The 18,831-nt window shown below is 42.7% G+C and overlaps 1 protein-coding gene across 1 annotated transcript in view; it reads left to right on the top strand.

The window, feature by feature from the left end:
- The window catches only part of KIF24 (kinesin family member 24), a 196,544-nt gene that overhangs the window by 42,639 nt on the left and 135,074 nt on the right, over nt 1-18,831 (top strand). Inside the window, exons 2-3 of the mRNA XM_029581240.1 lie at nt 9,029-9,664; nt 13,178-13,367. Of these exons, the coding sequence (XP_029437100.1) occupies nt 9,039-9,664; nt 13,178-13,367 (816 nt within the window). The 5' untranslated portion in view covers nt 9,029-9,038. The remainder of the gene's footprint in view (nt 1-9,028; nt 9,665-13,177; nt 13,368-18,831) is intronic.

The following is an 18,831-nucleotide window of genomic DNA, read 5'->3' as shown; positions in this document are numbered from 1 at the left end:
TCGACTTTACTGACGCAGAGCAAATACTGTGAAGAAGCGGAATATAAATGTTCTTAAATAAATAAATACTGCGATCACATTCAATGGGTAAAAACCAGATGCAACTCCCCTATCCCCAGCCTCCAACTTCTTCCTTCCCTCCAGTCACTATCTCCCTACCTCGTTTCATCTCTTTACCTTTACATGGCCCCATGGTAGGGCTGCGATGTTTCCACTCAGGCCTAGGCCAGCCACATCAGCAGAATCTGTGTTTGGGTCGAGCCTGGTGTTGGACTCTGATATTTAGGCACCCAAAGGTTTTCCAGCCCTGATGGCCACTACTTACCGTATATAGCACTCTCAGAAGTTGAGTCTGAATTGAAATTACCCAGGTTTCTCACTAGGTAGTGCACAAAAGTCTAGCTTTTATGCCATAATTAGGGATCTTCATTTTCAATGTTTATTTTATTTTGCCTGGGATTTTCAATGCTAGAACAAAAATGAAATCAATGTAAAACTGATTTTTCTCCTCCGTGTTGTAGCAGTCATTTTCCCACTGACACCTTTTCTTATAACATTGAAATTCCCAGGCAAAAGAAAATAAAAACTAAAAACATCAGACTCATTACCAACAACATACAAAAATATCCTCCAATCAAGCGGATGTGCCTATAGAGAACTTTTCACAAATAAAATTTACCCCTCTCTTTTTAAAACAGAGCATAAGAAGCAAGTTTTAAATAATGTGTTATAGATCTGCAATTTGATGTTTTTGTCTGTGTTTCCCCAAAAACACTGCACAGTAACTGAGTCCAGGGACATTTATTGGTTACAGCAGGAATTCTCCTTATCCTTTCTGTCTAATGTGCAGTAGATTTGTATCTATCACACTAAGAAGATAGTTATAGTAATGACTCTGTGAGTAATGTTTCAGTTATAGTTACCGTAAGTGCATATGAATGGAAAGAAAAAAAAAACCCTACCTAATAAGCTTCTGCAAACAAGCTAAAGCACAAGAATGGTCTAAATTTTAGACAGATCAGACTGTTTGGCACTCCTAGTTCTTGCATTCACAAATATTAGGAAACCAATCAACTTATGCACAGCTCTGGTAGAGTCCTCCTTCCAACATAAAACAAAAAGGAAATTGACTGATCAACAAAAAAATCTAACACTACCCCTAGACAGGAACTTGGGAACTAATCTGTTCTGATTGAGTTTTGTATAAGCTGGATAAATCAGAAGACCCAGAGCTTATTGACTCTGTAGGCTAAAGTGACTGCCATCAAAAAAAGGACCTTCTAGGTCAAGTATTTAAATTCACAAGAGTCAGGAAGCTCAAATGGGGCTTTCAACAATTGGATTAAAACCATTCTGATATATTTTGATACTGTAGATAATTTTGTTACTTTAAATGAGGCTTCAATTGAAACAAGCCCCATTATAAACCTGACAACTAGAGACTGAAGAAAAATAAGGTTCCCTTCTACAAAATGGAGGTAGGAACCAATTGCACTAATGTGAATTCTGAAGGAGTCTATTTTCAGAATAGACAGTTTTCAAGCAGTTTGTGTGTGGACCAAAAGAAAGGATCTATAGATTTGCCTTCACAACAAATAGAAAACTTCCATTTGAAACCATATGGCCATCTGGTAGACTCCTTTCCTGAAGTTAGGACTTGACACTTCCTCAGATAGATCAAGGCTATGGATTGCTACCCTCTCGACATCCAGGATTTGAGGGCTAGAGACTGGATATTGGGATGGAACAGTAAGTCTTGGTTCTGAGTTATGAGGCTTGGAGAAGAAGTTAGCCTGATGGGTTCCCTAATGGACATATTTAGAACCATATAGAACTTTGAGGATTATCACTCCTTTGGCCCTTCTGAGGATTATCAAGGTTGTGACTACCAGAAATATGGGAGGATACATACACAGAACACCTATATCCCAGCAAAGGGAGAAGGTGTTTGATTCTAGCCTGCTTATTATTCTCCTGGAGCAGAAGAACGGTATCTACCTGTTCAGGGCTGCTGCAGATAGATCCATTTTGGGGGTAGTCCTTACTCAAAGGAAATGTCTGTCACCTTCTAATCCACATGAGGGTCAAGCAGGTAACAACACAGTCTCAGTAACATCTCAGTGCAAAAGTCACACTAAAAGAAGCTATGGCCTTCACACAAGCATTTATAGTTCTCTTTGTTTAGATTTGTGTTGGAGATCCAGGTGCCTTTTGGGTACCTTTTGAAACCTCTAGATTGCTTCTCATTAATGATCAGAAAGATAAATTGATGCAAAGATAAATGATTATTTTGCAAGGTTAAAAAAAAGACATGGCGAGGCCACAAGCAACAAATGTAGTTCAGCATTCTTACAGGACAAGCAGGATGGTAGTCCTCACATATGGGTGACATCATCAGGATGGAGCCCAATCACGGAACACTTTGACTGGCACCGCGGCTAAATTTTGTCGAGGCCATGGCGTCGGGTTTCCGTTGGTGCCCTGATTGCACTCGAACGATGTCCATTACTGACCCTCACACGGTCTGTGTGATGTGTTTGGGATCCGACCATAATGTCTTTACTTGCACCAAATGTGTCCAAATGACACCAAAGGGTTGCAAGGCTAGGCTGGAGAAGATGGGACTTCTCTTTCGGCCAAAAACCCCGACGCCATCGATAGCTTCGATGTTGTCTGAACCAGTACCGTCTACTTCGCGCCAGCACTGGGAAACCACTGCTGCCCGGCCGGCTTCGACGACTCCGTGGATGTCGACCTCAGGAGAAAGACCGAGGGGAACATCAAGAAAAACATCGACACCGCCACCGTAAAGCTCAGGCCACTGATACAGGCAAGCCCTCGGCATTGACATTGTCTGAGCCACCGACAAAGAAGTCCCAAACAGAAAAGGCCCCATCCTCTTCTGTCTCTGGGTCACCGAAGCGTTCCCCACCTGGACAGGTGCCGGGATCCGTGATTCCAACTTCATCGGTGGACCGTCTGGCTACGCCAGTGCTGCCTCCTACTCCGGAACCGGGTATCCATACCTCAGGTTTCTGTGAGGAATTGGATCGGATAATCCAAGAGGCCATCGGAAAAGCACTCCAGGGGTTCAAACCTCCATCGATGCCGGTGCCGGTTTCCGAGCCGGCCACCGATCCGATACCCATGGCGCTTGCACCGCTATTGGTAAGAATGGACAAGTTAATCGGTGCCCTTCCACTGGTGCATCCAAGAGAACCGATGGCCCCGATTCCTTCCTCACTAATACCCTTGTCATCGGAAGAAGAAGAAGAATCACCGATCTCCATTACTCCCTCCGGAGTGCTACCACCGCATCCATCAATGTCACCGATTCCATCGGTGCCTCCATCGATGCCTCCCTCGATGCCCCCATCAATGCCTTAGATGCCTTTGGTCCCACTTCCAAAGCCATCGATGCCTAGGCCCGGACCTTCCAGAATAACACGTTACTCCCTTCTGATGAGCATATGGGAGCTGGTGATGAGCCATACAATCCCTGGACCGATGATTCATCCCAGGATTCAGACAATCTGCCTTCACAGCCCTCTCCTCCTGATGAAAGGAAGCATTTTCCTCCAGAGGACTTGTCCTTTATCAACTTTGTTAAAGAAATGTTGGTATATAAAAAAGTTAAATAAAATAAAATAAATAAATAAAATGTCTGAAACCGTTCCATTCCAGCTTCAGACTGAAGAGGACTCTAGGTATCAGATGTTACAACTTCTCCAGTTTCTCGATGCTCCTAAGGAAATCATGCCTATTCCTATTCATGACATCCTTTTGGACCTATTAAAGAGAAATTGGGAGCACCCTGGCTCTGTGGCACCTGTTAACCGTAAGGCAGATGACACCTATCTAGTTCAGCCAGCCCCTGGCTTCCAGAGAGCTCAGCTAGACCATCACTCAGTGGTTGTGGAGTCAGCCCAGAAAAGGGCACGACACTCCAAACCCCATTCTTCCATTCCCCCAGGAAAGGAACAAAAACTTCTGGATGCGTTTGGAAGATGAGTATTTCATGGGTCAATGCTCATCTCTCACATTGCTTCCTATCAATTATACATCACCCAGTACAATAGGGCCATGTTTTCAAAGATTCAGGAATTTGCTGAAGCCTTACCTCTGCAATTTCAGGACCAACTTCATGCCCTAGCACAAAAGGGTCTAGATCCTGCCAAACATAAAGTACATTCGGCATATGACATCTTCGACACCGCCTCCAGAGTTTCGGCAGCAGGAATTAGTGCGAGGAGATGGGCTTTGCTAAAGTCTTCAGACCTCAGACCAGAAGTACAGGACAGGTTAGCTGACTTACCCTGTGCTGGGGATAATCTTCGGAGAAAATATTCAAGAAGCAGTGGCGCAGCTCAAGGACCACCAAGAAACTCTGCGCCAGCTCTCCTTACTGCCTTCTGATCTCTCTTCCTCTTCCAAACTTTTTTAGAAGAGACTCCAAGAGACAATTCTACCGGCAGAGGAGATTCTATCCCCCGGCGACCAGGGCCCAAGCTTCTAAGCCTTACCAAAAAGGCCAATCCAAACAACCTCGAGTCCAGAAGTCACAGCCAGCCATCCAGCATCTGGCTTTTGACTCCTTCCTAGAGAGCAGTACCCAGCCTCCACTTTCGACTATTCCCGTCGGAGGCCGGTTGTGCCACTTCTCCAAACCATGGCACACAATCACCACAGATCAGTGGGTACTCGATGTAATAACCCAAGGTTACCACCTCAACTTTCTCTCTGTTCCACGGGATTCCCCACCTCGGCTGACGTGGGGAACATCTGACCACTCACCGCTCCTGGAGCAGGAGGTCTCCCTCCTCCTCCAGTCCCGAGCAATAGAACCAGTGCCCCTCTCCCAACAGGGGCAGGGTTTCTATTCCTGGTATTTCCTGATACCAAGAAAGTCAGGTGATGTTCGCCCAATATTGGATCTTCGCATCTTAAACAAATACCTTCAAAGAGAAAAGTTCAAGATGGTGACCTTGGGTTCTCTTCTTCCCCTTCTCCAAAGGGAAGACTGGCTCTGCTGTAGACCTCCAGGATGCCTACACACACATTTCCATTACTCCATCACATCACAGATTCCTGCGGTACCTAGTAGGCCCAAAAAATAGACATATAAAATGGTAACATCCATAAGTGTGGTATGACATATATAAATGGTAACATCCATAAATGTGGTAAGACATATGTAACAGAAATGTAATGTGTAAGATTCTGTATCTGAGAGAACATATGAAATGTTATACATTGGGAATGTATTGCCTTTACCTCAGCTTTATCATTTTAAATTTCTGAGTTTCCGGGATGAAAATTCTATTTGTGCATCAAATGGTCTGAAACATGTTAATAAAAACAAAGGTTTGAATTTAATAAAATCATCCTTACAAAAATACTTTGTGTTTGTTTTATGTGATTGAATAACTACTATGTACCTCTGGCAGATAATATTATCCTGTGCCGCAGTATTACGGTATTAGAAAAACCAACGTACTCCAAAGCTGTAAAAATATTAAAAAGATAAAAATTAAAAAATTGAAAACTGCATTGCGTTGGTTTTCCTAATAATACTGCGGCACAGGATAATATTATCTGCCAGAGGTACATTGTTTTATGTGATTGAATAACTACTAACACAAAGTATTTTTGTAAGGATGATTTTATTAAATTCAAACCTTTGTTTTTATTAACATGTTTCAGACCATTTGATGCACAAATAGAATTTTCATCCCGGACACTCAGAAATTTAAAATGATAATGCTGAGGTAAAGGCAATACATTCCCAATGTATAACATTTCATATGTTCTCTCAGATACAGAATCTTACACATTACATTTCTGTTACATATGTCTTACCACACTTATGGATGTTACCATTTTATATGTCTATTTTAAAATGTGTTTTTTATGATTTATTTTTGTTTATTAGTATGTTTTATTCGTTTGTGTGTTGTAGCCCCTGATGCAGCCCCATTGTAAGAGGGCGAAACTCGGCCTGAGTCGGGCTTGATTAAAGTTTTTTGTCTCTTTTATCTAGACCGTACAGCTGCCCACAGGAAATGCACTCAATTGTTTGTTTCTTTTGATACCATCAAATTGGGTAGACCTGTGGTTAAGCAGACTCTCTCCTCCAGGTTAGCGGACTGTATTTCCTTTTCTTACCAACAGGCAGGCATTCCACTTCGAGACCGTGTTAAAGCACACTCTGTCAGGGCCATGGCAACATCAGTAGCGCACCTACGCTCGGTGCCGCTTGCTGACATCTGTAAGGCTGCTACCCGGAGCTCTCTCCACACCTTCACAGCCCATTATTGTTTAGGCAAGGCTGGCAGGCAAGATTCCATCTTCGGCCAGTCTGTGCTACGCAACTTATTTGCGAACTGTGGTACCAACATCCTTCCGCCAACCTGGTAGGATTCAGGATGCCCGCTACCAAATTCCACCCCAGTTTTTGTGCCTGTTGCACGTCTTTGGGTACATTTGGTGCATTGCTTGGGCATCCTCAGCTCGGTACTCACCCATATGTGAGGACTACCATCCTGCTTGTCCTGTGAGAAAGCAGAGGTGTTCTCACAGGACAGCAGGATGTTAGTCCTCACGAAACCTGCCCGCCACCCCTCGGAGTTGGTTTTCTTACGATTTATTATTTTATTTTTTGCATGTACTTTTTACTATAAGACGAGACTGGAGGGGGACCCCTACTGGCTGCAGGGTTGGTGCTATGCTGGGCATGCCCAGTAGGGACCAGTCAAAGTTCTGGAAACTTTGACAAAAGTGTTCCGTGATTGGGCTCCATCCTGTGATGTCACCCATATGTGAGGCCTAACATCCTGCTGTCCTGTGAGAACACCTGTTACAGGTAAGCAACTCTGCTTTATCAGCTAAAGCGGCAATGATGAAAAACAAGATTATAAAAGTGCCAAAAAACCTGACAAAGAAATCTATGAGGGAGACAAAGATTGTCTAGGAAAAAAATCTTAAGCACAACGAAAATGAGAAAAATTGCTAGGAAGACCAGTAGGCGTAAATGGTGGCAGTAGTGGTCCAGCAGAACCACACCTCCCCCAGTTTGAAACATCCTATTATTGATAAAATTTATATCCTGGTATCACAATGCCCCATTGGTTCCAGCACTAGGGCTTAATACCTTATTTTCACCAAAATAACCCGGAATGTAGTAGTACATAATACTATAAAAAGCATAGACCCATTTTAAAGCATTACCTTTTTTTGTCTGAATAAGAAAGTGCCAAGGCATGCCTACAGGACATTGCACTGATACTAACTGAGAAGAGAAAGCCCTTGGTACTGTTCTGATGTCACCTCTCTGGGCCTCATGGTTCTTAGCACCCCAGTATATGCCTGTTGGGAGGTACTCGGGTGTTTTAAAGTCAAAACAAGTGTTGTAAGCTGGATAGTGGATGTCATTTTAGAAACAGAACTCTGAATCATTGCAACTCAAAACACCTTAAGTTGAGGACTCAGGAAAATGGGGAGGCCAGCATTTAGAAAGACAGTGAGCACACAAATTATTTGGCTAAAGTTAGCCAGATAACTTGTCAGGCTGCCTTTAGCGGGATAACGTTCAAATCTAACCGGTTACGTCTGGATATAGGTGGTTGGGGTTGAAAGTTACGAAGCTGCGTGTCGCCAGATAACTTGCTATTTAACTGACCACATTCAAAATATTGCTGGTTAAGTGACTGCAAAATTAAACTTCAAAGCTTCGGGCCCTTTAGGTCCCATTCCCTAGCACCCCACCCCTGAAAACACTTAAAATAAATGTGGGCGTAATGCCTGATATTTTCCCCCTCTCCCCAATCACCAAATTAAAAAAACAGCAGGCACTAGTGACCCAAAGCAGGCCCCCACTTCCCTAGTTTTAAGCTTAAATTTCAGTCCCCTCCTGACCACCTTCTCCACCCACCCACAACTTCCATTCTCTTCTTTCCACCCTCCTAATCCCTGCTGGAGCACAGGAGTCTCCAGCTTGCTCCCAGCATTGTTCTAACAGCAGTACTGGAAGTATGTCATGTCATCGTACGCTTCCAGCTTTGCTGTCAAGAGCAAAACTGGAAGCGGCCCAGAGTGGGTGGCAGGAGGGGCTAGACTGGTGGTAAAATGTAAATGGGCGGGGTTAGGGAAATGTTATTTCCAGTACCACTGCAGGCGATAATGTTTTAAACATTAATCCCAGGAGTAGCGCTGGAAATACCACTAGCTTTTACACTGGTGCTATGGGGGCGATGGTGTGTGCCGTGCTGCAACTGCGGCAGGGGAAACGCATCGCCGCAATGTGGCCGGGTGCAAACTATCGCCCCCTCGCCCCCCCCCCTCGCCCCCCCCTTTTTTTTTTTTTTAGCACGGCTCGTCAATCTGCTATAAATATAGCAGATTGATGAATCTAGGCCTAAGTCAGAAACTATTGAATATGGGATAAGTTAAGCCAGATAACTTTGCTCTGCCAAGGAATGGCCCCCCACCCATCCAGAATGCCCTTTTTTTTTTTATCTGGTTAGGTTTAAATCCTTGTGAATATGGACCTTTGGATTATCAGCTACTATTCACCAAGTGCAGTCAATATGCAGGGTTTGAACCAAGCTCTTGCTGTCTCTGGTGCTCATTCTGTGTTCATCAGCTATGCCTTATGACATCATTCATAAGGCATCAAGGGAATTTGAGGCTTTTGACCTTCTGTCTATGTTTCATTTCTTTTTAAGATGTATTGTTTGTACAGATAAGGCATCAGAAAATTATCATATTATGTAAGAGACTCAAAATAAAGAGGTAGGATTTCTATTTTTTGTTGTGTAACTGTAGGATCTTTCATTTACTGTACAGCTTGAAAATGTAAAGCAACGCAGTCCTGTAATGGATTAAATTCAAATGGCTGAAAAGGAGTCTGTGAGGAAATGAGAATGAGAGAGCGTTTATAAGGATTCCTTCCCTGAAGAATTGAAATGTAAGAATGAAAAAGCTTTCTAAAGGGAAAAAAATGTAATTTTTTTTTGTCATTTATCTCCAGCTATGCAAAGATGACATCTTGCCTGTATGAGTGCCTCTGTGAGGCAGAACTGGAAAAGTACTACCCTCATTTTGTTGCTGTTGGTCTCCAGAACACAGAGGAGCTAGCTAGAATCACTATGAAGGATTACACCAAGCTGGGGGTTCATAACATGGAGGATCAAAAGCGCCTCTTTAAACTCATTCAGATCATCCAAAGTGTGCAGGAGGAGGAGGCCGATGAAGCAAGCAGAAACCAACAACCTCTTCAACCAGGCTGCATCTACTTTCTGCCGCAAGCAGCCAGGGCAGGTCCTCGCAGGCAGCTGAAATTCGATGCATTTTTTGAGGAAAATGATGGAATGGTTACCCCTAGCGAGCTGGAATTACTCAATTTGCCTGATTGCTGTGCTAATAAACCTAAGGACGGTTTACTGGAAGGGCCAAAGTATGTTCTGCCGCCTGGCTCACAGTACTGTACAAGCATTGGAAGAGAGCTGCTGAATGCAGGTGCATGTGCACATGACGATTTGGACTTGAAAGCGCTGTTTTCATTGAATAATGTTCCACCACACGTGGGGGAGAACGAGAGTCCAATCATCCACACAGTAACTCATGGTTCAGGGTACAACTATGGAGTTCCTCATTCATACATCAGGTAATACCTATTTATTGTCATTTTGTTAATCTTTAGTTTCATTGTCATGTTTAAATTTCCTTATTCCCTTACTCCCCTTTTTTACTTTCCTCATGTTAAGTCTGCCTTCCGCATCCCATTTCAACTCTTCCTAACTAATTCCCTTGGAGCAGCTTTCTCCCTCTTTCTCTCTTTGTATGCAGGGCTCAGTTCTTGAGTTTGTTGGTTGTAGGTTTGGTGAGGTTCCTTTCAGTGAATCGAGACCCCCGCATAGAGGGACGGATGTTGCAGTAATAATTTATGACTGAGGAATCAGAACACAGTTTCCTCTGGAGTTGACCCCCCCCCCCCCCCCCATCCATACACCTTCCTCTTCCCAAATAGGAGTCACAAAAAGTATGTTGTGACAAACTATTGGGACCAAAGATCATGTGTTGTTTGGTGGGCTCCTATATTTTGATTTGTGCTATTCCAAATGATCTGTGCATCATAATCTTTCTGTCTTTCTGCCTCCTTTGGGCTGTCAGTTCTGTTAGAACCAGGGCTGGGAATCTGACATTATGAACTCTCATTTGCAACTACTTGTGGAGTTTCCCCCTGTTTTATATTTCCTCTTAAGTTAGTCCAGTCATTTCAGTGATGGTTCTCAAGTTAGTTGGGGGCCATGCACAAGGGCTCCTGGAACCCTGCAGTCTTGGGTACTAAATCTGGCCACCAGGTGTCACCATCGAGTCACAGACATTGTGCAGCGGTGAGACCTGGTGGCCAGATATAGGGCCCAACATTGCAGGGTTCCAGGAGCATTGGTGCTTGGCTCGTAGACTTTCAGGATCTGTGAATGCTGCCTCTGCAGCATTTCCTACCACAGCCTGCCTAGGGAGCAGAAGACCTGAGGGAATCAAATCAAGTCCCTCTGTAGGGCAACGCACAGAGTTGCCATGGAGCCATCAGGTCACCCCCAATATATTCTTTAGTACAGAAGCATTACCACAAACCTTTGCTAGTTATTAAACTGGACATGTTTGAATATTTCAGTCTAGGTGGAGTCTGGCTGCATATTTGTTTACAAATGTTCTTCAGCCATAATACGTTTTATAAATCCATTTCATCTAACCAGACATAACCGTATCTGTTCAATACTGTATAATTTAAAAATTGCTTTGAGCCATATTTACATGGGTATCATGGCGCAGCACACCTGAAAGCTGCTGTAGAATGGAATAACCCCCTAGCTACGAAACCATGGGTTATATTGGAACAGGCTCTATTGGGTGAGTTTCCCCTTTCAGCTCTCCTGTGGCAAGATAGGTCTACCAGGCATCCAGTTGTTGATATTCCGGAGACAGTGAGAGTAACATTGGATGTGTGGCTTAAGTGGAGGAAGGGGTTGGTTGGGTCTAGGCGGACTTTCCTTAGCACTCACTTATTTTACCATCAATCCTTTCGCCAGGCAGCGCAATCCCAGAGCACTAGATACTGGCAAGCTAAGGGCATCTCTAAAGTTTCCCACATATGGGAGCCCGGGGGGATGCTATCGTTTACTGCTCTAAAGGAGCGATTTGGGCTAGTATCTAAAGATTTGTATGCCTACCTGCAGATGTCCCATTTTGTTTCTCACTCGTTGGAGGTGAGGGACTTGGCTTTGGGGAGCTCACCATTTGAAGCCTTGTGCCAGCGGGCGTCGAAGGTACGCAAACACATTTCTATTATTTATAACATGCTTGTAGGAACCCCTGGTACTAAAGGGCAACACATTGTGGCATAGGAGAGGGATCTCAATATCTCATGGTCATTGGACAAGTGGAATAGGCTTTCCCAGGCCATTGGAAAAGGGCTTATTTCTGCTACTCATATTGAAAACGGCTACAAGCTATGGTACCGATGGTACTGGACCCCGATTAAGTTGCATCGTATCCAACCAGCACAGACCAGCCAATGTTGGAAACAATGCGGTGGTGTGGGAACTTTCTTGCACATGTGGTGGGAATGCCCTAAAATCCGAAGTTTTTGGGATTTGGTCTCTAGCTGGCTATCCACGGTTCTCCTTAGAGAGGTTGTGCTTACCCCTCTGCAGGCGTTACTTAATAATGAACACTCTGAACTCGCGGTTTTCCAAAATAGTTTTATTAAATATGCTGTCACGGTATCCAGGGGTGCATTGGCTCGCAGGTGGAGGGGGCCTGAGATTCCCACCATTAATGAAATACAAAGCTTATTGACTTCGACCCATACCTTGGGGAAAATAACGGCGCATAGGCATAAGACACTACACAAATTTATCAAGATATGGCAACCTTTTGAAGCTTGGAAGGCTACTGTTACTTTGTAGTAGCGCATGGGACCCTGAAGTTCTGTCTCGTTCTGTCTCTTTTCGTTTTATCTTCATGGGCTGGATAAGGTTGTTACTTTTTATGCACCAACCTGTTTGTTAATCACGCTTTGGGCTTTTATTTATTTATTTATTTTAATTTTTTATATACCGGCATTCGCGATGGGAGTCGCATCATGTCGGTTTACAATTAACAGGGTGTGACAAGAGGAGAAAAACTTAGAACATTAACATGTGATATAAGAAGAAATAGCAGTTACAATAAAACAGGGACATAAAGTAACTTGGAAAGTAAGGAAAGCGATAGAAAATTAACAATGTGATAAAAAGAGTAACAAGGTAATATACCGTATATAATAAATTTATATAATATAATAAAATATAATATATAATATATAACATACCGTATATATAATATACCGTATATAATATACCGTATATAATAAAAGCAACATAAAAAACCTGCTCATTTAATGAGAAATAACATTATGGAGTTGTTAGAGTTTATGTTTACCCTGAGGGGAGGTCTTAGTTGATTTGGTTGAGAGAAAGTTCAATTTGTGTCTGGAAAGGCTTTCATAAATAACCAGGTTTTGAGTCTTTTTCTGAATGTAGGAAGGCAGGGTTCCTTAGTTGCTTGCACTAGTTGCTTGCACTAGGCTTAGTTGCTTGCACTAGTGATTGCACTGTGGAGGGCCTTGTGAAAGGGGAAAAGGGGGGGGGGTTCATAGATGCTTTCAATTTTCATTTGAAACTTGGCTTTAATTAGCATATTATGTGTGGGATACTATGTGAGAATTAATGTCGTGTGATGGATATTTATGTTGCTACACCTATGTTTTTGTTGTTCATGTTCATTGCCAATAAAAATCTTTAAACACAAAAAAAAAATTGCTTTGAGAATTCAATTATATGTGGGCAAATTCTGACAGTAACTCATAAGGCAACTTGACATAAGTTTTTTCTCATTGCTATTATTCTTTGTCTTACTTTGAAAGCTTTTAATGAATTTGCAAATTCTTTCAATATCATCATCAATGCTTATTATGTAGGAAGAAACCATTTATGCCCTTAGCAACAACTCTCAAGTAATCTGCTACTCACTTTATTTTGCGTTAACAATGTAGATATTCCCCATTAATGTTAACAGAATGGATGTGCTATCATAGGTTCTGTTCCAGTTCATCTAATAAAATGCTTTGCAGGCCTAATAGCACTGAGAAAGAGGGACCCTGGACTGAAACTGACAAAATCAGAGTGTGTGTCCGAAAACGGCCTCTAGGTGCGAGAGAGGAGCGGCGTGGGGAAGTGAATGTTGTTTCAGTGGCAGATAAGGAAACTGTGCTGATTCATGAGAAGAAGGAGGCTGTCGATCTCACACAATACATATTACAGGTAGGACTCGATCCTTTTTTTTTTTCTTTTCCAAATTGTCTTTATTATGGCATACTGCAAACGTACAAAACAGGCAACCAGATTACATATCCAATACTAGGCAGCATCCCTTGTTGTGGAGCTCCCTTCCCCCAACCTTCCCTCCCCTAGACCACAAAGCTGCAGCTTACGAACATTGTTAATACAATAATGAAACTAACTGGTATCTCTAGCAGTAATAAGGGAAAAAGGCTAAAAGACAGATAGCATGAACTCAGTCCATGTCCAGAGGGGCTATCTTTTGGACAGAGTCTGGCAAAGAGCCATAAAAGACGGACCAGATCTCTTTGAAGAAACGCTTTTTCTCAGGAGAAAACCGGCGATAAAAGGAGCCATACTCCAGTTGAAATAACTCAGTCATTGAGGCTTTCCACATTTCTCCTGTGGGAGGAGCTGACTCTATCCATCGAGCTAGGATGCATTTCTTTGCTATTAGACATGCCTTAGATTCACACTTCCCTCACCCACATCATTATTCAAGACCAGAGAACATCCAAACCAAAGAGAACCGAAAGTTGACTGCGCACATTTTTCCAAAAGGTTTGGATAGTCACACAGGCCCATAAACAATGAATAAGTGAAGCCTGTGAAGATCCACATTTAAGACAACGATCAGATATAACTATGAGCATTTTAAAGGCCCTCGCAGGAGAAACAATGATTCTATGAAAAATGTTTTGTTGTAATTCTCTGAGGCCCCACATTATTCGTTATCTTTGGTATTGATGTATAACAATTTTGGAGCATAGATATGTCAATATCTTCCTCACAATCATGTTGCCATTTCATGAGCAAATTCTTATACACAGGATAGGAGTTGGCAGAAGTGTAAAATTTATATAGATATGATAAGGAGCCCATTGTGGCCCCAAAACATTTAAGTAATCCAGAGTAAAGTGAATTGTCAATCACATCTCCTACTCCTTGCAAAAGAGCTTGGCATGAGGCCCTCAAATATCCATATATTAAAAAATGGTGAGGTTGGAAACCCAGCTTTTCGTGACACTGTATAAAAGAATATATCGTCCCTGTAGAAGGGTCAAGCAAATCTTTAAGTAGCCAATTGAACTATACAGTGAAAGTATGCTGTCTGGGAAGAATCAGCAAAGAATTCTGCGAGGGGCCTCTTCGGGGAAAATGCGGGGAAATCTGTGTAGATTACTTGAGCAATTTGCGAGTCACCACCCAGATGCGCCTAAGCACAGTGACTAGACCATATCACAGTTGATGACCCTGTAGGTCGTGTGGAGCTGCGTGAAGAACAAAATTGGGGTCCAGAGGGGCACAAATTGCAGCCACTAGGTTACTATCTGTATAGTCTGAAGTGTTATAGAACCAGTCCCCCAGAAAAAGTAGATTAGCCGCCCAGGAGTATAATTTAAAATCGGGTGAGCTCAAATCCCCCTTGTGACTTAGGTGTGCATAGTATAGTGTAAGAAAGGCAGCATAAGAAACAAATATATTAATTTCGGAGCAATCACCATTTTCACCACTGCTATGCGTCCTTGTAAGGATAAAGGGAGTGCTTGCCAGCTAACTAATCTCTGCTTTATTTTCTCTATTACTGGCAGAATATTAAGAGAGTACCACTGCCGGGGATTCTTATGTATAAGAATACCTAAATATTTAATGGTATTAGTCCATTTTACGGGAAAGCCAGGTCAAGAGCTTTGGAGGGTGCCCATGAGATCAAGTGGATCTGTTTTGTCCAGGTTTAACTTGAACCCCGACACATTTTGATATTCTGAAAAAATATGGAAGGGCACTACCAGCATTTGTAAGAAGTAAAAGGATATCATCAGCAAAAAGTAGAGTTTTGTAATGCTGAGTCCCCACAGGTATACCCGTGACCACCGGAGCCCCTCTCAATCTATGCACCAGGGGTTCCGCTGTTAAAATAAATAACAAGGGGGATAAGGGACAGCCTTGTCTGGTTTCTCTGCCTAACCAAAACTCATCTGAGAGTATACCATTGACCAAAACTCTCGCCGTGGGGTTAGAATATAAAAGTGTTATATAATCATATATTTTCCTGATAAACCCCCATCCTCTGTAGTACTTTTCTAAGGAAGGGTTATGCCACCTTGTCAAAGGCCTTTTCCGTGTCACACGTTACCAATAGTAGTTGATTAAGAGATAACATGTGACAAGTTTCTAGGATCGCTTGGACCTTATGAATATTTACAGTGGACCATCTCCCATGGACAAAGCCCACTTGATCAGGAGAAATTACTAAAGGCATGATTGGTTTTAGTTAATTTGCTAGAATGTTTGCATAAATCTTAATATCTAAGTTAAGTAGGGAAATGGGCCTATAAGCGAGGGTTGCAAAGGATCTCTCCCTGGCTTTGGCAAGACCACTATAGTAGCAGCTCTCATACAGGCCGATACAGAAAGGTGCGCTCAGCAGAGCGCACCATTTAGCCCCCGTTTGGCCGCGCGTTTTTGACAAGCTATTATTACCCCTTATACTGTAATGGATAATAGCGCGTGGAAAACGCACGGCCAACCCCCCTGAAACAAATAGCGCTCATCACATGCAAATGCATTTTGATGAGCCTATTAGTTTGTACCCGCAATACAGAAAGTAAAATGTGCAGCCAAGCTGCATAGTTTACTCTCAGAAATTTCAGACAGCAGCGGGCAAGTGTACAGAAAAGCGTTATTAAGTCGGAGGCCCCAAAAATTTAAAAAAAAATCTGCCTGCGGCCCACATGTTGGAAAACAGATGCTCATCTTTGCTGGTGTCCATTTTCCGAACCCGTGGCTGTCAGCGGGTTTGACAACCGACGCCGGTAAAATTAAGCTTCAGCTGTCAGACCCGCTGACAGCCGCCGCTTCCGCTAATGAGGCACAAGGGACACGTTAGTGTCCCTAACACCTCCTTATTAGCGCGGGCCCCAATTTAAATACAGAATTGCGCACCTAGGAGAGATGCCTGGGCGTGTGTCGGGAGAGCGGGTGCTCGCCTCGGAGCGCTGGCTCTCCCGTGGACCTTACTGAATGGGCCTGATAGTAGGAGGCATGGACCCCTCCAAGGTCTTAGTTTCAAATAGAGAACGCAATGTAGGGGCGATCACAGGCAAGAGTGATTTGTAAAATATGGCAGTCAACCCATCCAGTCCCGGAACTTTATTATCGGAGAGAGAGTGGATAGCATCCGAAACCTCTTCTACCTGAATCTCTTGGTTAAGTTTAAGAACATAAGAACATAAGAAATTGCCATGCTGTGTCAGACCAAGGGTCCATCAAGCCCAGCATCCTGTTTCCAACAGAGGCCAAAACCAGGCCACAAGAACCTGGCAATTACCCAAACACTAAGAAGATCCCATGCTACTGATGCAATTAATAGCAGTGGCTATTCCCTAAGTAAAATTGATTAATAGCCATTAATGGACTTCTCCTCCAAGAACTTATCCAAACCTTTTTTGAACCCAGCTACACTTAACTGCACTAACCACATCCTCTGGCAACAAATTCCAGAGCTTTATTGTGCGATGAGTGAAAAAGAATTTTCTCCGATTAGTCTTATATGTGCTACTTGCTAACTTCATGGAATGCCCCCTAGTCCTTCTATTATTCGAAAGTGAAAATAACCGAGTCACATCTACTCGTTCAAGACCTCTCATGATTTTAAAGACCTCTATCATATCCCCCCTCAGCCGTCTCTTCTCCAAGCTGAACAGCCCTAACCTTTTCAGCCTTTCCTCATAGGGAAGCTGTTCCATCCCCTTTATCATTTTGGTTGCCCTTCTCTGTACCTTCTTCATCGCAACTATATATTTTTTGAGATGCGGCGACCAGAATTGTACACAGTATTCAAGATGTGGTCTCACCATGGAGCGGCATAGAGGCATTATGACATTTTCCGTTCTATTAACCATTCCCTTCCTAATAATTCCTAACATTCTATTTGCTTTTTTGACTGCTGCAGCACACTGAGCTGACGATTTTAAAGTATTATCCACTATGATGCCTAGATCTTTTTCCTGGGTGGTAGCTCCTAATATGGAACCTAACATCGTGTAGCTACAGCAAGGGTTATTTTTCCCTATATGCAACACCTTGCACTTGTCCACATTAAATTTCATCTGCCATTTGGATGCCCAATCTTCAAGTCTTGCAAGGTCCTCCTGCAATGTATCACAGTTTGCTTGTGATTTAACTACTCTGAATAATTTTGTATCATCTGCAAATTTGATAACCTCACTCGTCGTATTCCTTTCCAGATCATTTATATATATATTGAAAAGCACCGGTCCAAGTACAGATCCCTGAGGCACTCCACTGTTTACCCTTTTCCACTGAGAAAATTGACCATTTAATCCTACTCTCTGTTTCCTGTCTTTTAACCAGCTTGTAATCCACGAAAGGACATTGCCTCCTATCCCATGACTTTTTAGTTTTCGTAGAAGCCTCTCATGAGGGACTTTGTCAAACGCCTTCTGAAAATCCAAATACACTACATCTACCGGTTCACCTTTATCCACATGTTTATTAACCCCTTCAAAAAGATGAAGCAGATTTGTTAGGCAAGACTTCCCTTGGGTAAATCCATGTTGACTATGTTCCATTAAATCATGTCTTTCTATATGCTTTACAATTTTGTTCTTGAGAATAGTTTCCACTATTTTTCCCGGAACTGAAGTCAGGCTCACTGGTCTATAGTTACCCGGATCGCCCCTGGAGCCTTTTTTAAATATTGGGGTTACATTGGCCCACCCTCCAGTCTTCAGGTACAATGGATGATTTTAATGATAGATTACAAATTTTAACTAATAGATCAGAAATTTCATTTTTAAGTTCCTTCAGAACCCTAGAATGCATACCATCCCATCCAGGTGATTTGCTACTCTTTAGTTTGTCAATCTGGCCTACTACATCTTCCAGGTTCACAGTGATTTCGTTCAGTTCGTCTGACTCATCACCCCTGAAAACCATCTCCGGAACTGGTATCTCTCCAACATCCTCATTAGTAAACACGGAGGCAAAGAATTAATTTAGTCTTTCTGCAATAGCCTTATCTTCCCTAAGAGCCCCTTTAACCCCTCTGTCATCTAATGGTCCAACCGACTCCCTCACAGGTTTCTTGCTTTGGATATATTTTAAAATTTTTTATTATGAGTTTTTGCCTCTATGGCCAATTTCATTTCAAATTCTCTCTTCGCCCGTATCTTCGCCCGTATCTCATCCGAAAGTTCGGGTAGAGACAGATTCTCTAGGAAAGCGTCGATATCCCCTTGCTCTACACATTCCTCAGAGTATAGTTGTTGGTAATATTCGGAAAAAATATGTGCTATATCATTTGAGGCTGATTTTACTATCCCCTGAGGGGTTTTTAAGATTCACAATGAATTTAGAAGGTTCCTGGGTTTTTAGCAGATTAGCAAGTAGCCGCCCCACTTTATTCCAAATTGAAACAGAT

The sequence above is a fragment of the Rhinatrema bivittatum genome, chromosome 1, assembly GCF_901001135.1.
Source record: "Rhinatrema bivittatum chromosome 1, aRhiBiv1.1, whole genome shotgun sequence".
NCBI lineage: Eukaryota > Metazoa > Chordata > Amphibia > Gymnophiona > Rhinatrematidae > Rhinatrema > Rhinatrema bivittatum.
Note: the sequence above shows the minus strand (reverse complement) of the source record. Positions and strands in the feature narration are given on the sequence as shown.